The following is a 21,806-nucleotide window of genomic DNA, read 5'->3' as shown; positions in this document are numbered from 1 at the left end:
ATCTTCTTGAGTGCTCTGATAAAGACATTTTTTGGCATTATTAACTTCCTTAAATTTCTATAAAAATGAATTGTCCAAAAGCCAGAACGGTTCTTTAAGATGTATTTTAGTGTGTATGCCATAGAAACCACTCAAAATAAAACCCGTTTGTGTGACTCGGGGTAATTCAGATTAGTTCTAAGCCTGACAGATCAGAGATGCCACTACATTAAGTTTTATTAGTGTCCTGTTTGTCCATATCCAAAGCATGAGAGCTGCATTAATAATAATTAGTAACATCAGAGATACTTGAGAAACTTTCAGCAAAATATAGTGTCACGGTCCATTATCTAGTCTTTTTTATTCCACATAGGTGAATCATACATAGATGGGCCTCTGGGCTGTGCTCAATTGAGGAGAACGAACGAAACAGCACTGCAAACTACTAGAAAAAGAAGTTCTTGGCTCAGAACAAAGTCCCTCTACTGGGAAAACTGTACTTCTTTACGTGAGAGGCTGGACTGTCAAGTGATTATCTCAAAGTTTTCTTGTGTGTGTGCTTTCCCGATGAGAGACGGCGAAACTTGTGGCGGTCGCCGAGCAGCCGCGCTTCCTCTGGCGCCAGAGCACGGGCTGCGGCCGCCCGCCTGTTTCCCGCCCGTAGTCACGCGAAGGCCGCCTGAGAGCAGGGCCCTGAGGCGTGTGGACGGCGCATGAGGCTTCTGCGCATGCGCCTGATTTCCCGCTGGCGCCACTGTGCCCTGCGAGAAGACCCTGGAAACGCAGCAGGGTGGGCGCCTACTGCTGGGGGTCTGAGGCCTGAGGATCGATGGTCCGCCGCTGGATCCACGGTGGTGACTGTTCTCGTGACTCTACTCCAGACACTTGCTTGATTTCTGCCTTTTCCTCCCATTCTGTCCTATCCCTACCACTCTTCATTGTTGATAATAAAAGTTGTCGTGGGTATACGTCATTTGACCTCGTCTGTGCTTAATCTCGCTCTTGGGACCATATCAAAACCTTCCCGACATTGGATCGGGACATTTAATTAGAATCAGGGACAGGGTCCCTTGAGACGAGACTGCTGTATAGTTTGGTGAGAATCAATACATGAATCTTCTGCAAAATATGTGAGATCTCTCAGGAACTATAAGGGGTGCAGGTTTGTGTTGTGTTTAAAATTCATGTTCTGCCTTCCTGAGATGACCACTTCCCTGCTTTATATAAGGTGAGCGATAGTAACACTGTTCCTTTGGGATGAGAAGTGCTGTTTAATTTTTTAAAAAAGCATAATGCACAACTCTCTGTGCCCAGGGTAGACTGGGCTCACAGAAATTGATATAATTTGCAGAGCATGATTGATCAAATGAGCACCTTGCAAAAGGATGAGAGAGTAAGATCAGGAAAGGGAAAATGGATTGTTTGTGCTGTTCTTGGTCTGGCCACCGTGGTAGAAGCTAGGGACTGTTGCCACATTGCTGAATCCCAAATTATTGTCTTCCTCTAAAACCTCATCTGGTCCCTTCAGGGACAAGTGGTGGATTTAAAAGAACAACTTGAAGAAGAAAGAGATCAGGTGAAATGCCTGCAGACTGCTCTTAAGGAGCAACTCCTTGAGGGTACAGCCCACAAGGAAACACCCCCAAGATTGGAGATTAGTTACCCTTTGACAACTTGCAGGCAGTGAGAAAGAAAAATAGAAAAATTAGAACCACCCTCATTTCAACCCTTGGTCAAGACTGAGTATATTTATGATTATAAGCAAGATCATTCCCCCCAAGTTACAATCAAGGAGGTCCTCTATACTGCCTCCAAATTGGTAAAATTAAAAAAGGACTTTGTCCAAACCCCTGGGGAGCCAGAGATGGAGTATATGTGGAGAGTATCATTATCTGGGGGGGGATCAGATTTTGAGTGAAAAGGAGGTGGAGGCATATTGGGGATTGGGAGTATTTTTAACTATTTTAACTGCAAATCACCTTGCCCCTTGGTCTTTAACCCAGCAGGCAGCCTACTGGGCAGGGGTTTTGAGACCCTTGGAGAGGGGGGATCCCCTCACAATTAAGGGGACTGTTGATCAATTGGTGATAAGTGTGCAGAAGGCAGCTTGTTCACACATGATGTCTCAATGATGCTGGTAGACGCCAAACAGATGACTTATAAGGGGACCCTTGATTCCTTCAAGCTGATTGGTATACAGTTACAAAGGAAAATACAGGCAATGCCTCAGGGCAAAGCAGCTGTTTTAGTAGGACTTATATGTGATTGGTACCACCAGGCCCTGTATAGGAAAGTGTGGACTTGGGGGGAAGTTTGCCTCTGTCACTTCACCTGATGGTGTTAAACAGATTTGTGCCATTTGGAGAAAGGCACAATCTATCATACAGATTGTATAAATGCATGTGTTCTTTTCTCACTTACATTTGACCTCTTTTACTAACAAATGGTCACCATCTTCCCCACAAGGTAATATAACAGCCCACTGCCTTATTGAGAACAAGAACGACAGCAAGCTACCCACAAAAGTGAGACAGAGTACCCAGGACTAAACCACATGTGACCTCTGGACTGGGGGCATGGAAATCCATTTTCCTGCTGCATATGCAGACTCCAACTCCGGCGAGCCAGACACCATCTTCAACTCCGAGTTGACAACAAGAACCAGGATGAATACCCTTTTGATACTTAATTTTCTGGTGGTCGGTCTGTTATCTCTTGCTGTATGTTTCCTTGTGATATGTATGTGTTTGTCTTGTAAGTGGCCATGTAACCCATTTTGTAGTTGTACTTCTTTATGTAGACAACCACCTTCTTCCAGTGATTGATTCCCAAGGGCTGGGAGCATGTCCTTAAGCCCAGCCTGGGACACATTTTGCTTAAACATGTTTGGTTAAAATATTGTTAATTTGACATTGTTACCTTTATTATATGTTTAGAATATTGTTAACCGTTGTTAGTGTTAATATTGTTGTGTGGTTTGGCCTTGTTGGTTTTGCCATGTATTATTCCCTGTTTAATACAATTAATTCAACACATTGTGACCAATATGCAATTTATAGCCATCCCATCACCAGACAATGTTAAATATGTCTGTGCAGTGTACCTGCCAAAATCTTCAGTTCTGAAAATTGTATGAACAAATGTTCTTTTCTTGTCTTATTCGCTACGTGGTTTTAAAATGTTAATTTTTTTTTTGCCATACGACGTTTCATGTTTTATACTATTAATTCGAAATGCTTTTTTCTGGCCTCTTCTAAACAACTATCTTTTCTTAAAACCACCATGGGTCCTGAAGCAACCTTTGAGCCACGGGATGGTATGAGAGATTGGAATGTCAAGTGATTGTCTCAAAGCTTGCTTGTGTGTGTGCTTACCCGGTGGGACACGGCAGAGATGCGAGGCCTGGTGGCATTGCAGCTTGCAAGGAAACATGTGCAGGTTGCTGGAGCAGCAGAGCTTCCTCTGGCCTGCCTGGCACTGCCAGGACAGGCTGCAGCTTCCTGTTGCCAGGGGCTGTGCCGGCTGCTTGCCATGAGGCTGCACCCACTGTCATGCAAAGGCCACACGATAGACAAGGCCTGAAGTGCATGGACAGCATGTGAGGCTTCCGCGCATGCACCTGATTTCATGCCGGTGGGACTGTGTGCTGTAAAAGGACCCTGGAAACGTGCCAGGGTGTGCACCTACTGCTGGGGATCTGAAGCCTGAGGACCAATGGGACTCCACTGAATCCATGGTGGTGACTGTTCTTGTGACTCTTTTCCAGACTCTTGCTTGATTTCAGCCTTTTCCTTCCATTCTGTCCTATCACTACTACTCTTCACTGTTGATAATAAAAGTTGTTCTGGGTATATGGCATTTGACGTCGTCTGTGTCTTAATCTTGCTCTTGGAATCATACTGAAACCTTCCTGACATTGCAACAGGACACTTTAGTGGGAAAAAACCTAAAACCCATCTCAATAAATGCTCAGACTACTATTACTGTAACGTAGTATATAAGAATTAATATAGGGATTGAAGTATATTTACATAGCAGCACCTGTATATTATATAAACCTTCAGTATTAAATAGAAGTGTCACGGTGTGTTTAGGGTTAATTCATGGTGTTTCCGTACGGGTTAAGTCGTAATTGGGTGAACAAGGCCCACATCACAAGAAGGACATAGTTTGGCAAGTTTTACGTCATTTTGCACTTGACATTTTCTAGTAGCCATTTTACACTCTCTCAAGAAGCTTCTTCAAAGGATTTAATGGGGAAAATGATAAAGAGAAAATCAGGCAATAAACAATCTTAAAAAAATTCATTACAGTCTTCTGAGAACGTTGCCAGTTCTTTATCCTGCACTGCTGCTCCAAGATTTGTTATGTCTTATAAAGCTTCTGGACATTTTCCTTTTTATCTCACTGGGGAATGGAAAAGTGCTCAACTGTTAGAACAGTCTTACTAAATGCTAAAAAATAAGTAATGTTTGGGTTTGCCTAAGAAAAGAAAATGGTTTGAGAAGCTGTATTTGAAGTTTGTGTCCCTCTGTTTTTCTCAAAGCTGTCGCAGTCACCAGGCTTCTGTAGTTCTAGACACAGATTTCTTCTAGCCACTGACACACTGCTGCTCTTCCCCTTATGTTCCATATGCTCTTTTCATAAATAGGGGATGAGTTACCAGAGAGCTCCTTAGCTTTTGCATATCCTTGATAATCTCCCAACTCTCATCCTGTGATGCCAAGAATTCAAATTTGGATACTATCTTCTTAAATGCATCTTTTTGTCTATGTTTAAGTTAGAGGGAAACCCAGGAGGTTACCTACAAGAAATGGAAAGTGAGTATCTAATTCTTGATCTAATCAAAGCATAAATAGTAGACTGTTCCTGTCTTCATTTGTTAGGTATTTACTGAGTGAAGAAAGTGCGTATTTTCAGAGCGCTAAACTGAAATCAACACAAATTTATCTGAGAGAGATATGACAGCTTGATGAATTACACTAGTAATTGTAGTGGTGGTTTTCCCTGGAGATGTCTCAGTGTCAGTATTTCTGAGGTGTCTCATCACACACAACTCAAGAAATCATTTTCAAATTATTCTAAAAGAAAAAGATTGGGGGTGTGTGTGTCATTCTAGCTTGAATATTTTAAACTATTTTTTCTAATTGATGACAAATATGTTTTTCTCCCTGGACATTTTGGAAGAACTGTGTATAGTGAAACCTTTACACAGTTTGGATCCTGCAACTGGTAAGAGGGGTCAGGAGACAATTTTGTTGGTCAACAAGCATTTTCATGTAACAATGAGGCAGCTGAAAAATCTCTCCAAAACAAAGCAGGGAGGACTGCTAAAATTCTGAACACTCTAAAGAAAGCAGAAAATAGGAAGGAGTAACAAAACCAGTGACAGTATGTGTTATCTTGTTACCAGACTGAATAAAATAAAAATACTACCTTTTGGTGGGAGGTTGACTGTAACTTTACTCAACTGCTTTGTTTGCAAGTGGACTACAACCCTGGTATTTCATTAGCTGAGAATCACTGAGATAGATTTGTAAGTTCATGTAGTCATAAAGAAGACATTTCTCTGAAGTGGTGTACATTTATGGGAGAGAAAACAGGCTTCTCTAAAAAGAAAGTTGTAAAGATGTGAGTTTATTCCTGTTGTATTTAAATGAAGTGTTTATGAACTAGCCACTGTACTGCTGATTAAATAGAGTTTTATTACGGTCTCTAAATCTAAGGATCGGTAACTGTCACGGTCAATGGCATAACACTGCTACTAATATGTCAGAATAAACAACCAAATTGCAACACAAGGAGCCATTAGTGATATCGACTGTGCTGTAGAAAACCTCTGAATCTAATTCAGGGAGCCATTTAAAAACAATGCTGTCTCTAGTACTGTACTACACTATACTGCTCTTGAAACTGCTAAAATTTTTAAAAAACATATTATTGAAATAAGACACCCTATTTTAAGACAAAAAAAAAAAAAAACCACCCAAAAAACCCAACAGAACCATTTCAAAGCCTCCATCTAATAACACACCAGCAGAGAGTTTCCAACACAAAATCAGGAGTATCTTTCACCATAAATGCCTTTTCAGATATATTTAGATTGTTTCTGGGACTTGGTGAAAAATTTTTACTGTTATAGGAATGTCCCCATTGAAGATTTGTGAGGGTCCAGACAGTTTCCATCTTTGCCTCCAAAAATCATTCTGTTATTTCTGATACAGAAAACAATCTGAATTATTAAAACAATTTTTTTCATTTTCTTAGATATGTAAAGGACTACTTGTTAGAGTAGTTCTCCTGTATTTTACTGTCTAATAAACAACTCCTTCCTTCAACAAGGGGCAAGATCCTGCCTAAACCCTTTGGTGACTGACTGCCATGTTTCAGCTTGAAAATGCATTAGTCTGAAACTTACCTGAAATACCTTTCACCATAAATGAAAAACATAGGTGTTGCAAAACTCTATACAAATTGTATGTTTGTAGCTCATTACTGGTGACTATCTGAGACCCAGCAAGCAGCAGTGATGGGTTTTGGATGACCGGTTCCCCGTGTCTTCCTCCTCAGCACACCTTAACACTGTGCAAACAATCAGGGACATGCTGTGGTATCAGAGTTATATTGCTATGGCAAGTTTTATGTGAAGTCACTGATGCAACTACAATGCTTATTGTTATCTACAGCACGGATGTAGCTGAAGCCATTGGAAATGACAAGAGCAATCTTTTGAACAGGGTTCCTTCTCCATGGCAACTAATAGTGTTTTAACTGTTCCCTGAAATATGCAGATGGAGAATACATTACACCACCTATCAGAAAGGGCTTATTTAAAGAGTGTATATATATATATGTATATATATATAGCTTTAAAATTTGCTGGGAAGAAACACTTAAAAATAAGACACCAGTCACGTTTTGGTTCTGTAATTTAAATAACGAGAGTTCTGGATTAACAGTAAAATGTTAAATTATCTTACTTTTTTTTTTTTTGTGTGTGTGATAGTGGGAGTTAAGCAAAGTATTCACCATGAATAATTTAGCCTATGACTTTATAGTTCTATTTAAAGTACTTAAAAAAGAGAGTATCTTACCTTCACATTTATTCATTACTTAATATTGTTTGTGGAACATGTTTATTTTACCATGTCTTGATTATACTTCTGCAGAACAGGTGACTTTTTCTTGTGCAAAGAACAGCAGTGCAATATTGACTTACTTTACATTCTCTATGAAGTCTGCTTAAGGCTGTGGATTAAAACAGAGTTTAGTAGTGCAAAGATTTTGTGTTGAGCCTTTGAATTGAGATAAATTTGTCCTACAAAGCTGTACAGCTTAAAACCTATCTGCACAGACAGGTCCAGACTTTGAGAGGATGAAAGCCGTGCAGACCTAAGGCAGCTCTGAGCCCCAGTGTGCAAAGGACCATTAACGCAGCACTTCGCTAGGGAAAACGGTCCTACTCTCCTTTTAGAGTTTATTATTTCAGGCACAGTAGCACATACCATGAAATTCCTATCTGGTTCACACCCAGAAACTCTCACATCCCTTACCCTTCTCAGGTTCTCCAGCAACCTAAGCAAACTTTCTCCAGGCTTTAGGAGAAAGGTTTCCTCTGCTGCTTCTGGCGTTACGTGGGCATTGCAGATCAGGAGAGGACACGGGCAACTTAAAATTATTACTGATGGCAGTGAAAACTAGGAGAGCTGTTGAGGGAGAGGGTTGGCTTGATCCCAGTGATCGTCCAAAACAAGGGGCACAAGTTACTTCTTTTGTCTGTCTGACAACCTCTCCAAATCAGACCGCAGACTTGGAGGCACCCAGTCTCTTGGAGAGATTATCATTCATCTGACCAAAGATGAGAGTTTTAATTGCAGTAACTTTCTTAGGCTGTGAGTTTTTTTGTTCTGATTTTTTTCTCCCACTGCCTTCACTTTCAGAAGTTAAACAAGTGTCAGATAAAACCTGAGGATTTTTCAATTATCAGAAAATGAGTGAGTTTTGAATTAGACATAATTTCTTTTCCTGTCCTTACAGGGAATGGCATGTAGATAATCTGCACCCTCAGTCAAAATCATCTGGCCAGAATGGATATTTTTACAGCTGTTTCTGATCAACACATGGGTGTATATTCATATTATTTTAAAGTGTTTTCTATCTGGAGCCATGGGCAGAGGTTGCCCATGTTAAATAAAATAATATCAAATTTAAAGACTTGTGCCTTGGCCTAGTAAAGACAATTTTTTGTCAGTTCTGTCTTTCTGTTATTTTAGGGGCGATCTATACTGATTTTTCCTTCAAATATATTTGGAGAAAAATTATAACATGCTCTCACTTTCTACTTCAGGTATACATTTGGCTTTCAAATTTCTGATTAACACTTTGTTTTATGATTTACAAGCCTGGAAGGTGCTCACAGCTCTCCAATTTTGCTACCTATAACATTACACTTTATATGGCCAGCAGCAGGTTTTATTGATGCCCTTGGTGATCTTGTCATGTTCAGTTTCCCTCTTTGACCCTTTAAAGCAGCTGCATTTGAAATAAATTAGTACTAGATATTACACAGTAGAGGTGAAATAGTTCCTCTCTTCCTGTGGTAGAGAGAAAAGTTGTATAACTATGACATGCCACCTTATTAAAATACATAAGTGAGGAAAAGGTCATTCTAATTACTGAAATTTAACTTTTCATTTTATTCCATTACTTTTAAATAGTGTTATCACAGGTTTTGAATGTCAGATTAAACTTGTGCAAATACTCTGTTCAAAATGGCACTAACTAAATTAAATGTCTTTACAATCTCTTTTTTTTCCCTCTTTTTCAGAGCCAATAGATGCATACTTTGGAAAGAACTCTAAAGCAAATGGGATTATTTTCTCCACCAGATTCTGTACAATGATTTATGTGAAACAATTTTCTGAGATGTCTTAAACCATAAAGGAAAAGAACTTTGTAATTACGGAACTAGGAGACTCTCATCCTGTTACAGGCTGGTATGCATGCTAGAAGAGTGTGAGGGGAAAAAAAAAAAGTAGTTGACCTTCTGGAGCTGTTGAATGCCCACAGAAGATTTGAAGACTAGTAATCACCGAAGTCTTTTTACAGAAAATAGTGCAATAAGCAAATGAAAGGGCAGCTGTCAGCTATAAAGTATGAGATAGGGGCTGAAAGATGAAGAATGACCTGAGGGTGGGAGTGAAAATTTACTGGGAGGAGATGACTCCAGCTAATTTTTGGAAGAGCAGAGCTGGCTATACATGTGACTACTGAGATTACCATAGCATTTAATTTAGTCCAGTTTGTCTGGGGTCTACCTTCTGCCTCTTTGGAGCTGCCAGCTGGCCAATGCCACAGCAGCTGAATCCCACAATATTCTGAAAAATCGAAAGATGCAGCACGGATACTGAGAGGTGAACGGCTCCAATAGATATTCTTGGCTTCTTCATTTCAGTTCTCAAACAAAACATAAAATTCACTTGGGCTACCCTCATTTCTGCTTCAGAAGTTATTGGGGTGGAACTGGCAGTTCAGAGAACTTATGATGCCCCCTTGGATGGGAGGCCAGTAGATGGGAAACCAGGTAGGGCAAGAACTCAGAGGTCTGAAAGAAAAAAAAAATTACTTTTGTTCTTGTTTTAACTAAAAGAGCTGTGGAACATTTCCACTATTACCAGAAACGCTTCAAAGGGTCAGGTATGGACAGATAGACAGATCTGAGGCCAGAGAGATAGACAATATTAAATCCCAGAGTAGTTTCAGCCAGGCTGATGCTATTATACAGGAGGAGGAGAAGGAGGATGTCCAGATGTTATATTTTTGTGTGATAATTCATATGTGACTCATGCAGGGGAAAGCACATCTTTTATATTCAACTGCTACTATAGCAGGAGGGCTCCTAATATGACAATATACATATGCATTCTCCCTGAGATTACAGTACTGAATGTTAATGCTGATGCTCACAAACGAAGCAGCAGGCGTTTACTTTGAAGGAAGTTAGTGGATGAATTTACTGCATGATACCTATTTCTGCTCATTATCAGTGAAAGTAGGCTAGGGTACCCTGCACTCAGATTATCTATCTACATTCCAAAGTGAAGGGGAGCCACGGAGCAAATTCAAGCTGTGGAGCCCTGACTGCCACGCTGCTAATATATAATGAGGTGCTAACCTCATTATAATCATGAGGTAGTAGTAGATACCTGTCAAAGATGCGTAGTAGAAGAATACTTTTAGATTATTCATAATCTGTTTACAGCTCTGCATTATCTTCTATGGTCCAAATTTAAGAGCTGAGCAAAGTACTTTACAGTATCAGAGACACAATTCTAAACCCGTATTTGGTTTGGTGATTTCTTTGATTAAGATGCACTTCATATCAGATTATGCCACTGGCAAGCGGTGTACTCAAACTGAGCACTAATGATGACAGTGCATGTGTCCTTTACAGAACTTTTTATCAAGGCTATCAAAACCCCCTTTCCAAAGATGGCAAATGTTCTCAAGGAGAGCCGATGTTCATCGTTTAGCATGAAACAAACAAAAGTTTTAAGCCTCTGCAACTGTGTGGAAACATGGACATTGAAGCTGGTTTTGAAAGTAGGATGAATTATATTGTAGGTTTTCTGTGATTCAGCTAGAAGTGTTAAAGCATCAAGCTGACAGGCTTGTACTACGGAAAAGTATCTTATTTGGTAGTAAAGAATAATTACCTCTTGAAGAATTGCCGTTGTCCCTGCTGGTAGTTCAAAGGATTTTGAACTTTTGCATCCTATTATTCAGTATCTATTTGTGGAGAGATGCCATGCAACAAAAAAGCAGTTCCCATTTCTATACCTTACCTGAGCCATGTAAGCAATGTCATATATCTCCTACTTTTGAGGTTTTTCTGTGTTCTCTCCTCTGAACATTTGAAACTAATTGCTTGGCTAGAGGTAATATGGTCTTACCTCCCATCAGTCCAAGGCAGTGAATGTCACAAATAATGTCTCCTGACCAGTTTTTATTTTCACCACACACCCCAGTAAAGAAACAGAGAAACTCCAGCCAGGGAACCATTAAAAAATCCTTTCACTGACACGAGGGAAATAACACATCTAGAAGCAGACCTTCTACCTCTTCTTGAGGAAACAGCCTTTTGAGAAAAGACTCCAGGGCCCTGGGGTTGATTTCCAGGATCTCACTTTAGTTGTAGAGTGATAGCTGCTTTTGTAAAAAAGAAGGCAGACCTGAAAGTATTTCCCTTTTTGCTACTCTTACTGGAAGTACCTGAAGAGCACTAGGGTGCAGCAGAGACATAAATGGAGCCTACAGAGACTAGCTGCAGGGACAGCTGTCAGTTCTGAAATTGATAATCTGTTTTATAGATGACTTTTATTATGATGATTATTTCCAAGTGGATATTTAAATATTTTTGAAATTATGTTATTTGATTTGGAGTGGTTGTTGGACATGCAAAACAGACAAGAAGCACATTTCCTTTACTTCCCCGCCACTTGCTCAAGAGCAAGTCTTGTCTGATCTCGGTGTTTCTGTGCTCAATCAAAAATCCTATTAAGAGCCTCTCAAATTTCAGCATGATACTTTTACAAAATCATGTTTAATTATGTGTAGCTAATTCTTTATATCTGCATATTAAAACCCAAAGAAATACTCCACTTTCAGTAATAAAGTACAGACTATGACATCAGTTCCCTATATAGCAAGTTCACATGATGGAAATTGGTGTAGGTTTCCAAAAAGGATGTGAAGACAAACCTGAGCATTGCATCCAAAACCACAATGCTGGGTGGGAAAATCAAACCTCTGCTCTATTCTGCCTCAGTAATGAGTCTCAAATTGCAGCCTAAATGGAATGTAGATCCAGATCTGAACTGTGACGTATAACCTGTCACATTGTCTACTTTTTGGGTTTTTTTTGTTTTGTTTTTCTCTTCATAGCTGGTCATCCAGATAGCCAGTTTTTCCCTCTTACTTTGTCTGTGTCAGCCATCAAAGCATAAATATGTTTAAATAACAGATTAAAGAACTTCCTTGAAATGTTAACAATTTCCTTTTATCTTTTTAAAAAAATCCTGCATTTCTCAAGTGCTATTATTTTTATTACTACACATACATAAACCAGGATTTTTCATTCATTGTCTCCTTCAGCTTTATTTCACACCTCGAATCATAATCCATTTTACTCAGGTAAGAATTATATACTGAATGCCTTTACCTCCAGTTTCCTAGGGGCTAAAAATGTTTTATACTAGTGTTTTTCAAGCCAGTGAACAATTGCGTTTTCCGGAAATTATTTCAGAAAAGCAGAAAGCACCTCAACTTAAAGAAGAAATGCTCCCTGATCACAACTGCAATTCAATAATTTATTTTTGTTTCTGATGTGACCCTCCTGAGTTAGAGAAAACATTATGAACAGTTATGAGGCATGGAGCCATTTCATCACCATTTTATTAATCAGCCATATTGCTGTAACACCTAGAGCAAAGAGTGCTGTTGCGTTGTGGTAGGTGTTGTACAAGTGATCACTTGTGACTGGCAGCAGATGAGCTATCACAGCAAGCACAGCTGTGGCAGAAACAGCCGCTCCTATGCAAATAACCCTAATAAAAATGGAAATAAGACAGGTGGAAGATCAGTTTCTTAGTAAGATTGTTCCAGAGTGCTCTTCAAAAGCCCATCTGTCTTTACAAATAAATAGGGCCTTGTATTCATATTTGATGACAAATAAGAATTGGATAGTATGGGAACAACAGAAACGGAATGCAACTGATGACAGGCTAGCAGTGAAATAGAAGGCTACTCCCATATTGCCCATTTAGAGAACGTAATTGCAGGTGGGTAGAAATTGTAACTTGATATAAGTATCCAGATCTTCTGTTATTGCTAATCCCTCTGGGCCACTGAAGTATCCCAAGCCAGTATGATGTGACAATTAGAAGCTTTAAAGATACTGGATTCTGCATCTACTTTGCCCTTCAAACTGCTGCAGTTGTGTAACTGTATTAAGTGTGATCTTGCCCTGTTCGACATCATTCTGGGAGCTGCACAGTAAGGCTGATCAATAGACATGGTCAGTTGCATGAAAGTTTCACATCAGGAAATCAGTGTTCTGCAGAGAAGTTCAATTTTTCTTTGGCAGAAGGAAGGATTTTTTTTTGTTTGTTTCTTTAGTACTGATTTGCTCTTTTGCTTAATAAAACATCCCATTTTGCAAAGACAGCAACATAAACAGAGAAGAGGAAGCAAAAGAATCATATTCCCAATATTCTGACACAATCCTATGCTGTTAAAAAGTGAACTATTCAATCCCAGAGATGTACAATATGTAACAAATGCATAGAATGAATGACACATAGCATCTTCAGAAACGGTCATCTGAGGCTTAAAATCAAGTAGCACAGGAAAACAGAAACATAACCTGCCCACAAATCATTCCTTCAGGGTATCCCGAGACCTTTCCCTGTGCCCAGTCTTTTAAGTTAGCAGAGGAGCTGAAAGTGAGCATCAGTGACAGATGTGATTGCTTTCTGCTTCCTGATGACAAACCGTGTATTTATGGGACAGATATTATCAAGATGTTTACTCGTTTACGATGTTTACTCTTTCAACTTCTAGATTTGATACTTGCTTTTAATTGCTCTTGTCAGGTTAGCATATTTATAAAAAGTGAGAGGAATATAAATTGTAAATTCCTAGGTATTTAAACCAGAAGTAAAATTATATTCACTGAACTCTACTATTTTCTTCTTTTTATATGTTTTTATTCTGAAAAAGTCCCGTGAGTCCTATGATCGAACTTTTGACATTAACAGGCAGAATACAGATACTGTTCTGTTACCAAGCTTGTCATTTCGTAGAATCCAACTGAAACAGTCAAAGGAGACTTAAAACTCTATTTTCAATAACTGCAAATGAGGCAAATGTGAGGTGTTGTGTGTTTAAATCTGTAGGAACAGAACTGGGTTGATCACTGATTCTATTTGGACCTCTGGGTTGTTATCATGCCTTTCAATCACTGACAATATTGAAACAAGAATCCTAGACATGAAAGGTTGTATCATGGACTCTCTGAGTTGCCCAGTTCTTGCAACCCCTTTATTCTCCATGAATGCGTAAAAAATTTTCAGAATGTGAATATTTAAACGCAGGAAGGTAACCAGCACTTAGGCATGGAGTTACGTGGGAGACAGCTGGGTGGACTTGGACTTTGTAGTGCTATGAACCTGCTTACAAATTCAGCTCAGAAAGAACCAGTGCAAAGACTAAACCTCCTATCTATGTCACTGTTTCATCTATGTGGTTACACGACCATGTTGCTAGTTCACTTGCCTGCTCAGCAATTCAAAGGAATAAGAAGTGTTTCCTTGCAGAGCTCTGTCTGCACTCGGCATATTTTAAACAAGTGTAGTGTAAAAAATATGTCTTGCTTTCTCTTCCATTTTGTGTATCTTCCATTTTTTCTCTTCACACCACAGTGTAGAGTGCATTGTTTTCTTCTGTTCTAGGAGTTGTCCTTTTCTTTCCCTTCACTCTTATTTCTCCCTTATGCTGCAGGCTTTTCTCTGTTGTATGCCTATCTCTCTCACACTCCTTGCTCAGCCTCCTTCAGAGCATTGCCTGATTAGAATGGCTGGGAAAGCGTAATTTTTAGCTGGAGCCAAACAACCACTCAAAACTTATTCTCAGGGCTGAGCTGTGGAGGCAGCACTGCCGTGTCGTGGTAGTTTCCCAGATACATTAACTTTTACAGAGAGCTGCCCTATCAAAGGAAACAAAACTTCTCTGGCAATGAATCCATTAGAGATGGCCACTGCGACACCCTTCAGCTGGTATTTTTGCTCACAGTCACCTGGCAGAAAAGAGTCAAGCCCCATTCCTTGCCTGTGGTTATTCCAGCTGCTGAATTCTCTGCCTGTCTGTCTCCTCACTTTTAATTAACAACTGATGAGGTCTGGCTGAGGCAGACAGTTCACTCAAGTCCAGCTGCCCTAATTCAGCGCTATGAGGTGGGAACGCACCCAGTTTCCAGACACTCACCCAAATCCGATTGCACTGTCTTTTGTACTATCTACACAATTGACTTGGAGAGTACCAGAAAACAGTTCATGTCACTCTCGCTAACCAACCATTTTAAAGGCTTTGCATTTCCTATTTCATGGAAGTTCAACACATTAAATTTTAAAACCGAAACAAATGGAAAAATGTATCTTCAAAAAGCCACATTAGCGATGTGGTCAATTGCTTTTACACTTCAAAAATCAGTGCATGGGGTTCTCACATTACTGCCCTACACCACTAAACAAAGAAAAGTTTACAGTTTTCTGGATTAAATCCTTCACTACAGTTCAAGCAACCACATCCCTGTACAAAGCACCTAGAGGAAATAATATCAATAGCCCCTTGTTGCTGAAAAGTGGAAAAAAGCCCTCCTTAAAAGGTATAAATGACAGGGAATAATTGATTTCGGAAGTGAGTAACCCTGGAAATTCATGTAAGATGCCAGTAGTGGAAAAATTATGCAATAGAAAGTAAGATGGCCTAAAAGTGAGGCCCAGGCAGTTTAAGAAGCATCTGTACTGTGTCTTGTGTTCAGCTGGGGAGCTGGCCAGGAAGCTGCTGCACTGGGAAATAACGATGAGGTCCATAAAAGGGATGGAAAATGTACAGATGAGTGTTGCTGCAGGTGTTACAGACTTCCAAAGGACCTGGCTGTTGGGCCTTACTGTGAGAAACTGGCAGTTTTGCCAGACTGTTGAGGGATGGTTATGCCACAAGAGGATGCACTGGGATAACAAGGCTAACAGCATGGATAAAGGCATTATACAAAGCATACGATAACTTAATGGTGAATAATAATATTCAAAATAACTTCAATATCTTCTCATAGAAACAGTGTTCTCAATGATTTCTTCATATTCCCTCCACCTGAACCTTCACAAATACGATTTTACAAGTGTCTCTTTACCCTTAATCTTTTTTTTTTTTTTTTTTCCCATTCATTGGGGAGACAATTACTCACCTGTGTGTGTATCAGCCTATGTGAAAAGGTGAACATAACCCCTTCCTTTAGGTATAACTCCAATATCATCACTTTCTAATCAAGAATGACATGGGCAGCAGGTGTCCTGCTGCAAACACGACACACATCATTGTCCCATGTGCTTACGGTTTTCAGTATTCTCCAAAAATACGTAATAAAACAACTAGGTATTAAATGAAATCTTACCTATAACTTTTCCTAGGAATAATGCCTTTGGGGAATTGAACTGAATGTCAGATGCTGTTGGCAGGCTGTAACTTGTTGGAGGATAGTGATCAAGCTGGGGAAAAAGAAAAGAATTTATGAGTATTTTGGAACTGATCTGCCTTCTTACAGTGCTACTGAATCAGGTCTACTTTATGAAGCTTATGCCACCACTTACAACTCTGATATGATCTGGTTTCATTTTGGAAAAGTAACAGTTAATACCTTCTGTATCTGCCATCTCCACAGTTCCCAAGGCCTGGTAATTATGTATATTGGACATTTCTTTGTTCTGTTTGCTATACAATCACGTCAGCTTTTGCTTGTGTGCTTCAATATAATTGCTAAAAATAACAACAGCATCAACATCAACAATAAACCAGCTTATTATTTTAATATAAGATTTCCATTTGGGACCTATGTTACTGCTAAAGCTAGCTTTACACAGCTGAGAAGTTGAGACTAATGCAGGTGTTGGGCATTCTTCTTTTATCACAAAAAGGTAATAAATTAATAAGACATACCTTTTTTTGCACTTTGTGTTTATTTATTTTATTGTTGAAAATGTTCAATTTTATTGTGATGACACCTAGTGAGACCTAAAAAAAATAAACTCAACCATAATCAATTTAACTGAATATTTTAATCTACAGGAAACTCATATTGTCTATGATATGACACAACAATCATATTAAATTAGCATTTTTTTTCCTGTTTTTTAACTATTTAACAGAAAAAAAAAAGTGAAGAGAGAGGCATAAAATAAATTGCCTATGCTTAGTAATAGCACTGTTAAGATAGGGCTGTTACTAGGGATACTAAGTTCAACACAGCTCAATAGAGTTTTGATGTTCACACTTCATAAAGGTAATAGGGGTGAATTTTTGTCTATGCTGTTGTTATTTATTTTCTCAGCTTTACTTATTTATTACACAGGCTTAAAGAGGGCAGAACAACTGTTTATTTTATTCTGGCTTTACCTTGAAACAAAAAAGGATAGAAACACATACATGTGATTTAAGACTTTGCAGCGTATAACAGACTGCAGAAGAAATTCTGGAGAAACTGCACTAGTAAAGGTCACACATTTTTTTCACATATGTTTTTGCCATATTACTACTTTTCAATGTCAAAAAATTATTATCTTGGATTAGTTTGCTTTAATGAAACCACAAAAGTTCAATTCAATGGTTAAAAGTAAATGAATGCCAGATAGTGTAGACTGAAGGGCTGAATCCCCTGGTACCCTGAAATACTGTGAACTCATGGAAAGCCTACTGATGTCATAACCATGAACCTGCAGAGGCAATCATAACTGAAAAAGAGGGGTCCTGTATTTTTTATAGTGCCCCATAAAACCCCAACAAGAGAAGTGTATACATAATAGAGAGGGAAAATGAGGGAAAATGTCCTCAGCAGATGACAAAAGAGGTCTAGCAAATATGTTCAGAAATAATTTTTAATTGATCATAACTAGTTTTCACACCAATTACTTAAAATTTGGCCACAAATGTTTATTAACATGACTACTGGCTATCTCCCAGTTTTAAACTGTAGACTTTTGAGCTAAATATATGGAAAAAACACAGTTCTGTCTTCTTACTCGTAAACTAAGAAGTTTCAGTCTGTTCAGAGTATCCTGAACAGCTTTTCTCAGATTTTTGATAAACAGTGGAAATACATATTTTATCTGAAATTAAAGTTATATAATTTCAAATCAAAACGAGTTCTTTTTGAAAGGGTGCAATCAAATGAATGCGGGGAGTTTAAATACAAACCAGATCTCAACCTTAACCACAGCAGGTCCTACTAAGTACAAACTCCAGTTAAGCGCTTGCTATTGGTTTCCTTGGTAAGGGAAATAGGTGTTCCAGCACCCAACATCGCAAGTGTCAGACCCGTTTTCAGTGGGAGCTGCAGGCATACCAGGTGCAACAAGAATTCCCTTCTTATTTCAGAAGACAAATGGGAATGACTCAAAGCTGTCATGGTATTTGCCAGTATGGTTTTTAAATTAAAGTTCTAGACTTTAGAGAGGTATATCAGGAAAAGATTGGTGAAAAGACTGATCCACAAAACCCTGATTCTCCACCCTTTCATATGACAAGACTTTAACTTCATGTAACATTTTTGCTTACAGTGGAATTTCTGTTACATTCTGATTGCATAGGATTCATCTTCTAGGTTCTCCTTTTATATGTATATGTATATAAATATTCTGAAACAACTGTTAAAATAATCTGTCATACTGTCATGTACATGGGTATTTGTCAACGTTTAAATTTTTCCTTTTCCAAAATCAATCTGGAGCAATATTTAAGTATTTTTTTTTTAATTATGACTTTGAATCTGAGCAATGAGGTTAATCAGATCATCATTAATCTGATAAAATACTAATAAATCACAATAATTATTATCAATCTATCATTTCCTTTATCAATGTCTTGTGTGTATCCTAGAGCTGTGGCCATGGTCCAGGTTACCAGTATCAGAATAACTATTAGGAACAAGTAATAAAGAAGTCATCCCTGCCTAATTTACAGGCTGCCTCTATCTGAGAATGCTGATTGTGTCTGCAGGACATACCTGAAAATGAAAAGTCAATTTAAATGATAAATCACTGTGAGCCTTTACATGGACAAATACAGAATACCAAATCCTGCCAGCTGCGGTGTGGTGAAACTCCCTTTGTCTTCAGTAGTGTTCAGGATGTGGAAAGGCTGTTCCACAACAGATTAAAAGAGACTCAGTATATTAGCTATGTAAAGCTATAGTTTGTCTCTTTGTAATACAGGTTCCCTCCAAGGCTGCCTTCTGCCCATACAGCACAACAACAGCTCTGAGGTCTAGGTTTTTATTCTTAAGCTGCTCTATAATTTGGGCCCAGAATATCTAATATATCACCCTGTCACCCAAAGCTTGGGTTTTATAGTTCAGGTAATCAAAGATGATATATTTGCTAAGAAGCTCTTTTCTGAGGCCATGGTGAAAATCCTTGAGGAACCAAAGAGCATTGCAAACCTCACCTTGTTCTGGCAGACACAGTTCTCCAACTTCATCTTTCCTGGCAAGAATGCGTAATGGCAGACACATTTAAAACAAGTAAAAATATACCATTACACTATGACTATGAACCCAAAATAATGCTACAGTATTTCACCAAATTCCTCAAACTGATGTGTGGTCATAGGTTTCACTTCTCTGGAAATGGGGATGGTGCCAGTGTTTTGGCAGATGAGCAATGGGCAAGGAACTGTCATTCTTGCCCTCTTCCCCCTTTTTTTCTGTTTCCTTTGGGAAATCCCTACACAAGCGCAGCAGGGAGGCAGAGGTAGACCCATATGCACACCTGCACACCGGAGTCCTCCAGTGGGACTTCTGTGCCAAAGCTCAACGAGAGAGGCTGCAGCAGGCTGTGCAGGACATGCCAGAGGTGAAACCATGCAGCTTTCTGGTGCAGCCAAAAAGGAGTCAGAGATATGAGCAGGTGTGCTCCCTTTTCCCTTGACCTTGGAACAGTTTAGTTAGCAGTGATCTTGGTCAGATTTAAAAAAAAAAAAAAAAAAAAATTAAAAAAAAAAAAAAAAAAAAAAGAATCCTTCCAGTGACCTCGTGTCCCCTTGGGACTTCATCAGGGCAGAGCTACCATCATGGTGCAGAGGCAAAAAGTCCTGCTGGGTGTGGGAGCCAGGGATGAAAACAAGGAGACTAATGCTGTGTTACGTTGCAGACTCTTAACAGACACAGCCAGTTTACGGTAGGATTATTAGTTTAAACTGACCTCTTGAATAACTGAATCTATCTACCCACATATACTTTCTAGATCTCAATGAAGTCAAGGAAAGATTTCAGAATGGGTTCAGCTATGAACTGTTTTAAGGGTTTAACGACTCTGAAGTCCTGGGTTGTTTTGACTCCTGGTTGAAATACATCTCCATTTAAAAATTGTTGATACTGATTTCCTGGCCTTGCCATCAGTAGGGGCAAGTATTTCTGATTAGTCATAGAGCCAGCTCCTGCTCCACTGCCAGCTCTGGCATCTCCTGTCCCACTGGGGACACCTGTATGACCTTCCACAGCCAGCTCTGAGCTTTGCCTTTCTCTAATCTTGGCACCTGAAATGAAATGGTGCACAGCAAGACAACAGTGAGGGAACAGTGAGATTTCTGTCCACTCATTTTTATTGTTAGTCTTTGTTCTAAACTCGCATTATCTAACGAAGTAAAACTTTTTTTACAAGGACTTAACCTAGGATTTCTTTTTTAGGTCAGCAAGTTTAAAGGACCGAGCTGAATTCTTTCCAAAGTTGTATGTGACTGCCATCCAGTGGATGCTCAAGTGTAAGCAGCTGGAACTGAGCAGGCTGCAGTCTGTGTATGAAATACTGGGCTATCAATCCCATATAAAACACATAATAAAAAAGGAATTACTAGAGTCAAATGAGATTTGAAAAAATATATATTACATTATTTAATGAAAATTAAATAGAACCTCTGCATACACAGAGGGTGATGTAATGAATTTGTATTAAATTACAGTTTTAATATTACATTTAAGATTTTTCATTTCAGCTACTTTTCTTCAAAAACTCATTCATTTCGTTTGAGCTTACTATAAACACACAGTGTGGCTTTGAGCATTAAACAGATGAAAGTAGATGGCAGTTCTGAGGAACTTGCAGTTTCAGTTCTCAAGTCCTGTCATGCCAAGACAGACTGTCTTTATCTGAAGTTGCTGGGATTTAAGCAGAAGTTCAATAAAATGCTATTTCTTTTAAATTACTGTTCACTTAGATAATAAAACTAATCTTGACAGGAGTGCTGAGATTAAGACATATCCATCTAAGACATAATGCCTACATTGCCTTAGTAGTCTCAGAAAAAAACATTTATATATATATATATATAAAAGGAATATTTACACACACACACACACATTATATTCACCCTGTGGGTATATCTACATCTGTATTATTGTCAAAGCAGCCTGTGTGTCTGTACTGCTATAAAGCTAAGGTTTTCCTTTATGCTGAAGACATTTTATAAAATATAATTTCAAAATGATATGGAATAATAATGCTGTAAGGCTTAATCTCATGCCATCTGAAGTCAATACAGCTTTGCTATTGACATTAGTAACAGCATGATAAAGAAGTGGACGTGTTATCATCATGACCAGTGTAGTGTTTATCTTCTGCATTATTATTATGATTTATCGCTTGTATTTCAAAAGCTTTTCTAGTCCTGGACAAGGGCTTTCTGTGCTAAATGCTATAATATTGCATAACAAAAAGAAAGTTCCTGCTCAAAAATGTGTACAAATTAAGAAAAGAATAGGCTCAAGAGCCCAAGAAAATAACAAGGTGGTGTGCAGGTGTTTAGATGGAGCTCCTGCCAAGCACGATAGTAATGTAGGACAAAGCAGGAAGCTGGCTATGAAAATCAAGTAGGAGATATTATGACTTCTTATTGGTGAAATATAGATGATTATTGCCATGCTGAAAGGTTAGGAAAAAAATATAAAAAACCCTCAAATAATATTTTTAATATTGTGATATTTGAAATTTATTTCTTTTTAA

At 38.8% G+C, this 21,806-nt stretch overlaps 1 protein-coding gene across 2 annotated transcripts in view; it reads right to left on the bottom strand.

Moving 5' to 3' along the window:
• CNTNAP2 (contactin associated protein like 2) overlaps window positions 1-21,806 on the bottom strand; it is a 1,177,736-nt gene that overhangs the window by 59,101 nt on the left and 1,096,829 nt on the right. For both annotated transcript variants that reach the window (XM_026844012.1, XM_026844013.1), the window contains exon 21: window positions 16,211-16,304. In XM_026844012.1, coding sequence (XP_026699813.1) covers window positions 16,211-16,304 — 94 coding nt within the window. The remainder of the gene's footprint in view (window positions 1-16,210; window positions 16,305-21,806) is intronic.

This window comes from Athene cunicularia, assembly GCF_003259725.1.
Source record: "Athene cunicularia isolate RWA chromosome 2 unlocalized genomic scaffold, athCun1 chr2_part2, whole genome shotgun sequence".
NCBI classification, from domain to species: domain Eukaryota; kingdom Metazoa; phylum Chordata; class Aves; order Strigiformes; family Strigidae; genus Athene; species Athene cunicularia.
This window is presented reverse-complemented; position numbering and strand designations above follow the sequence as displayed.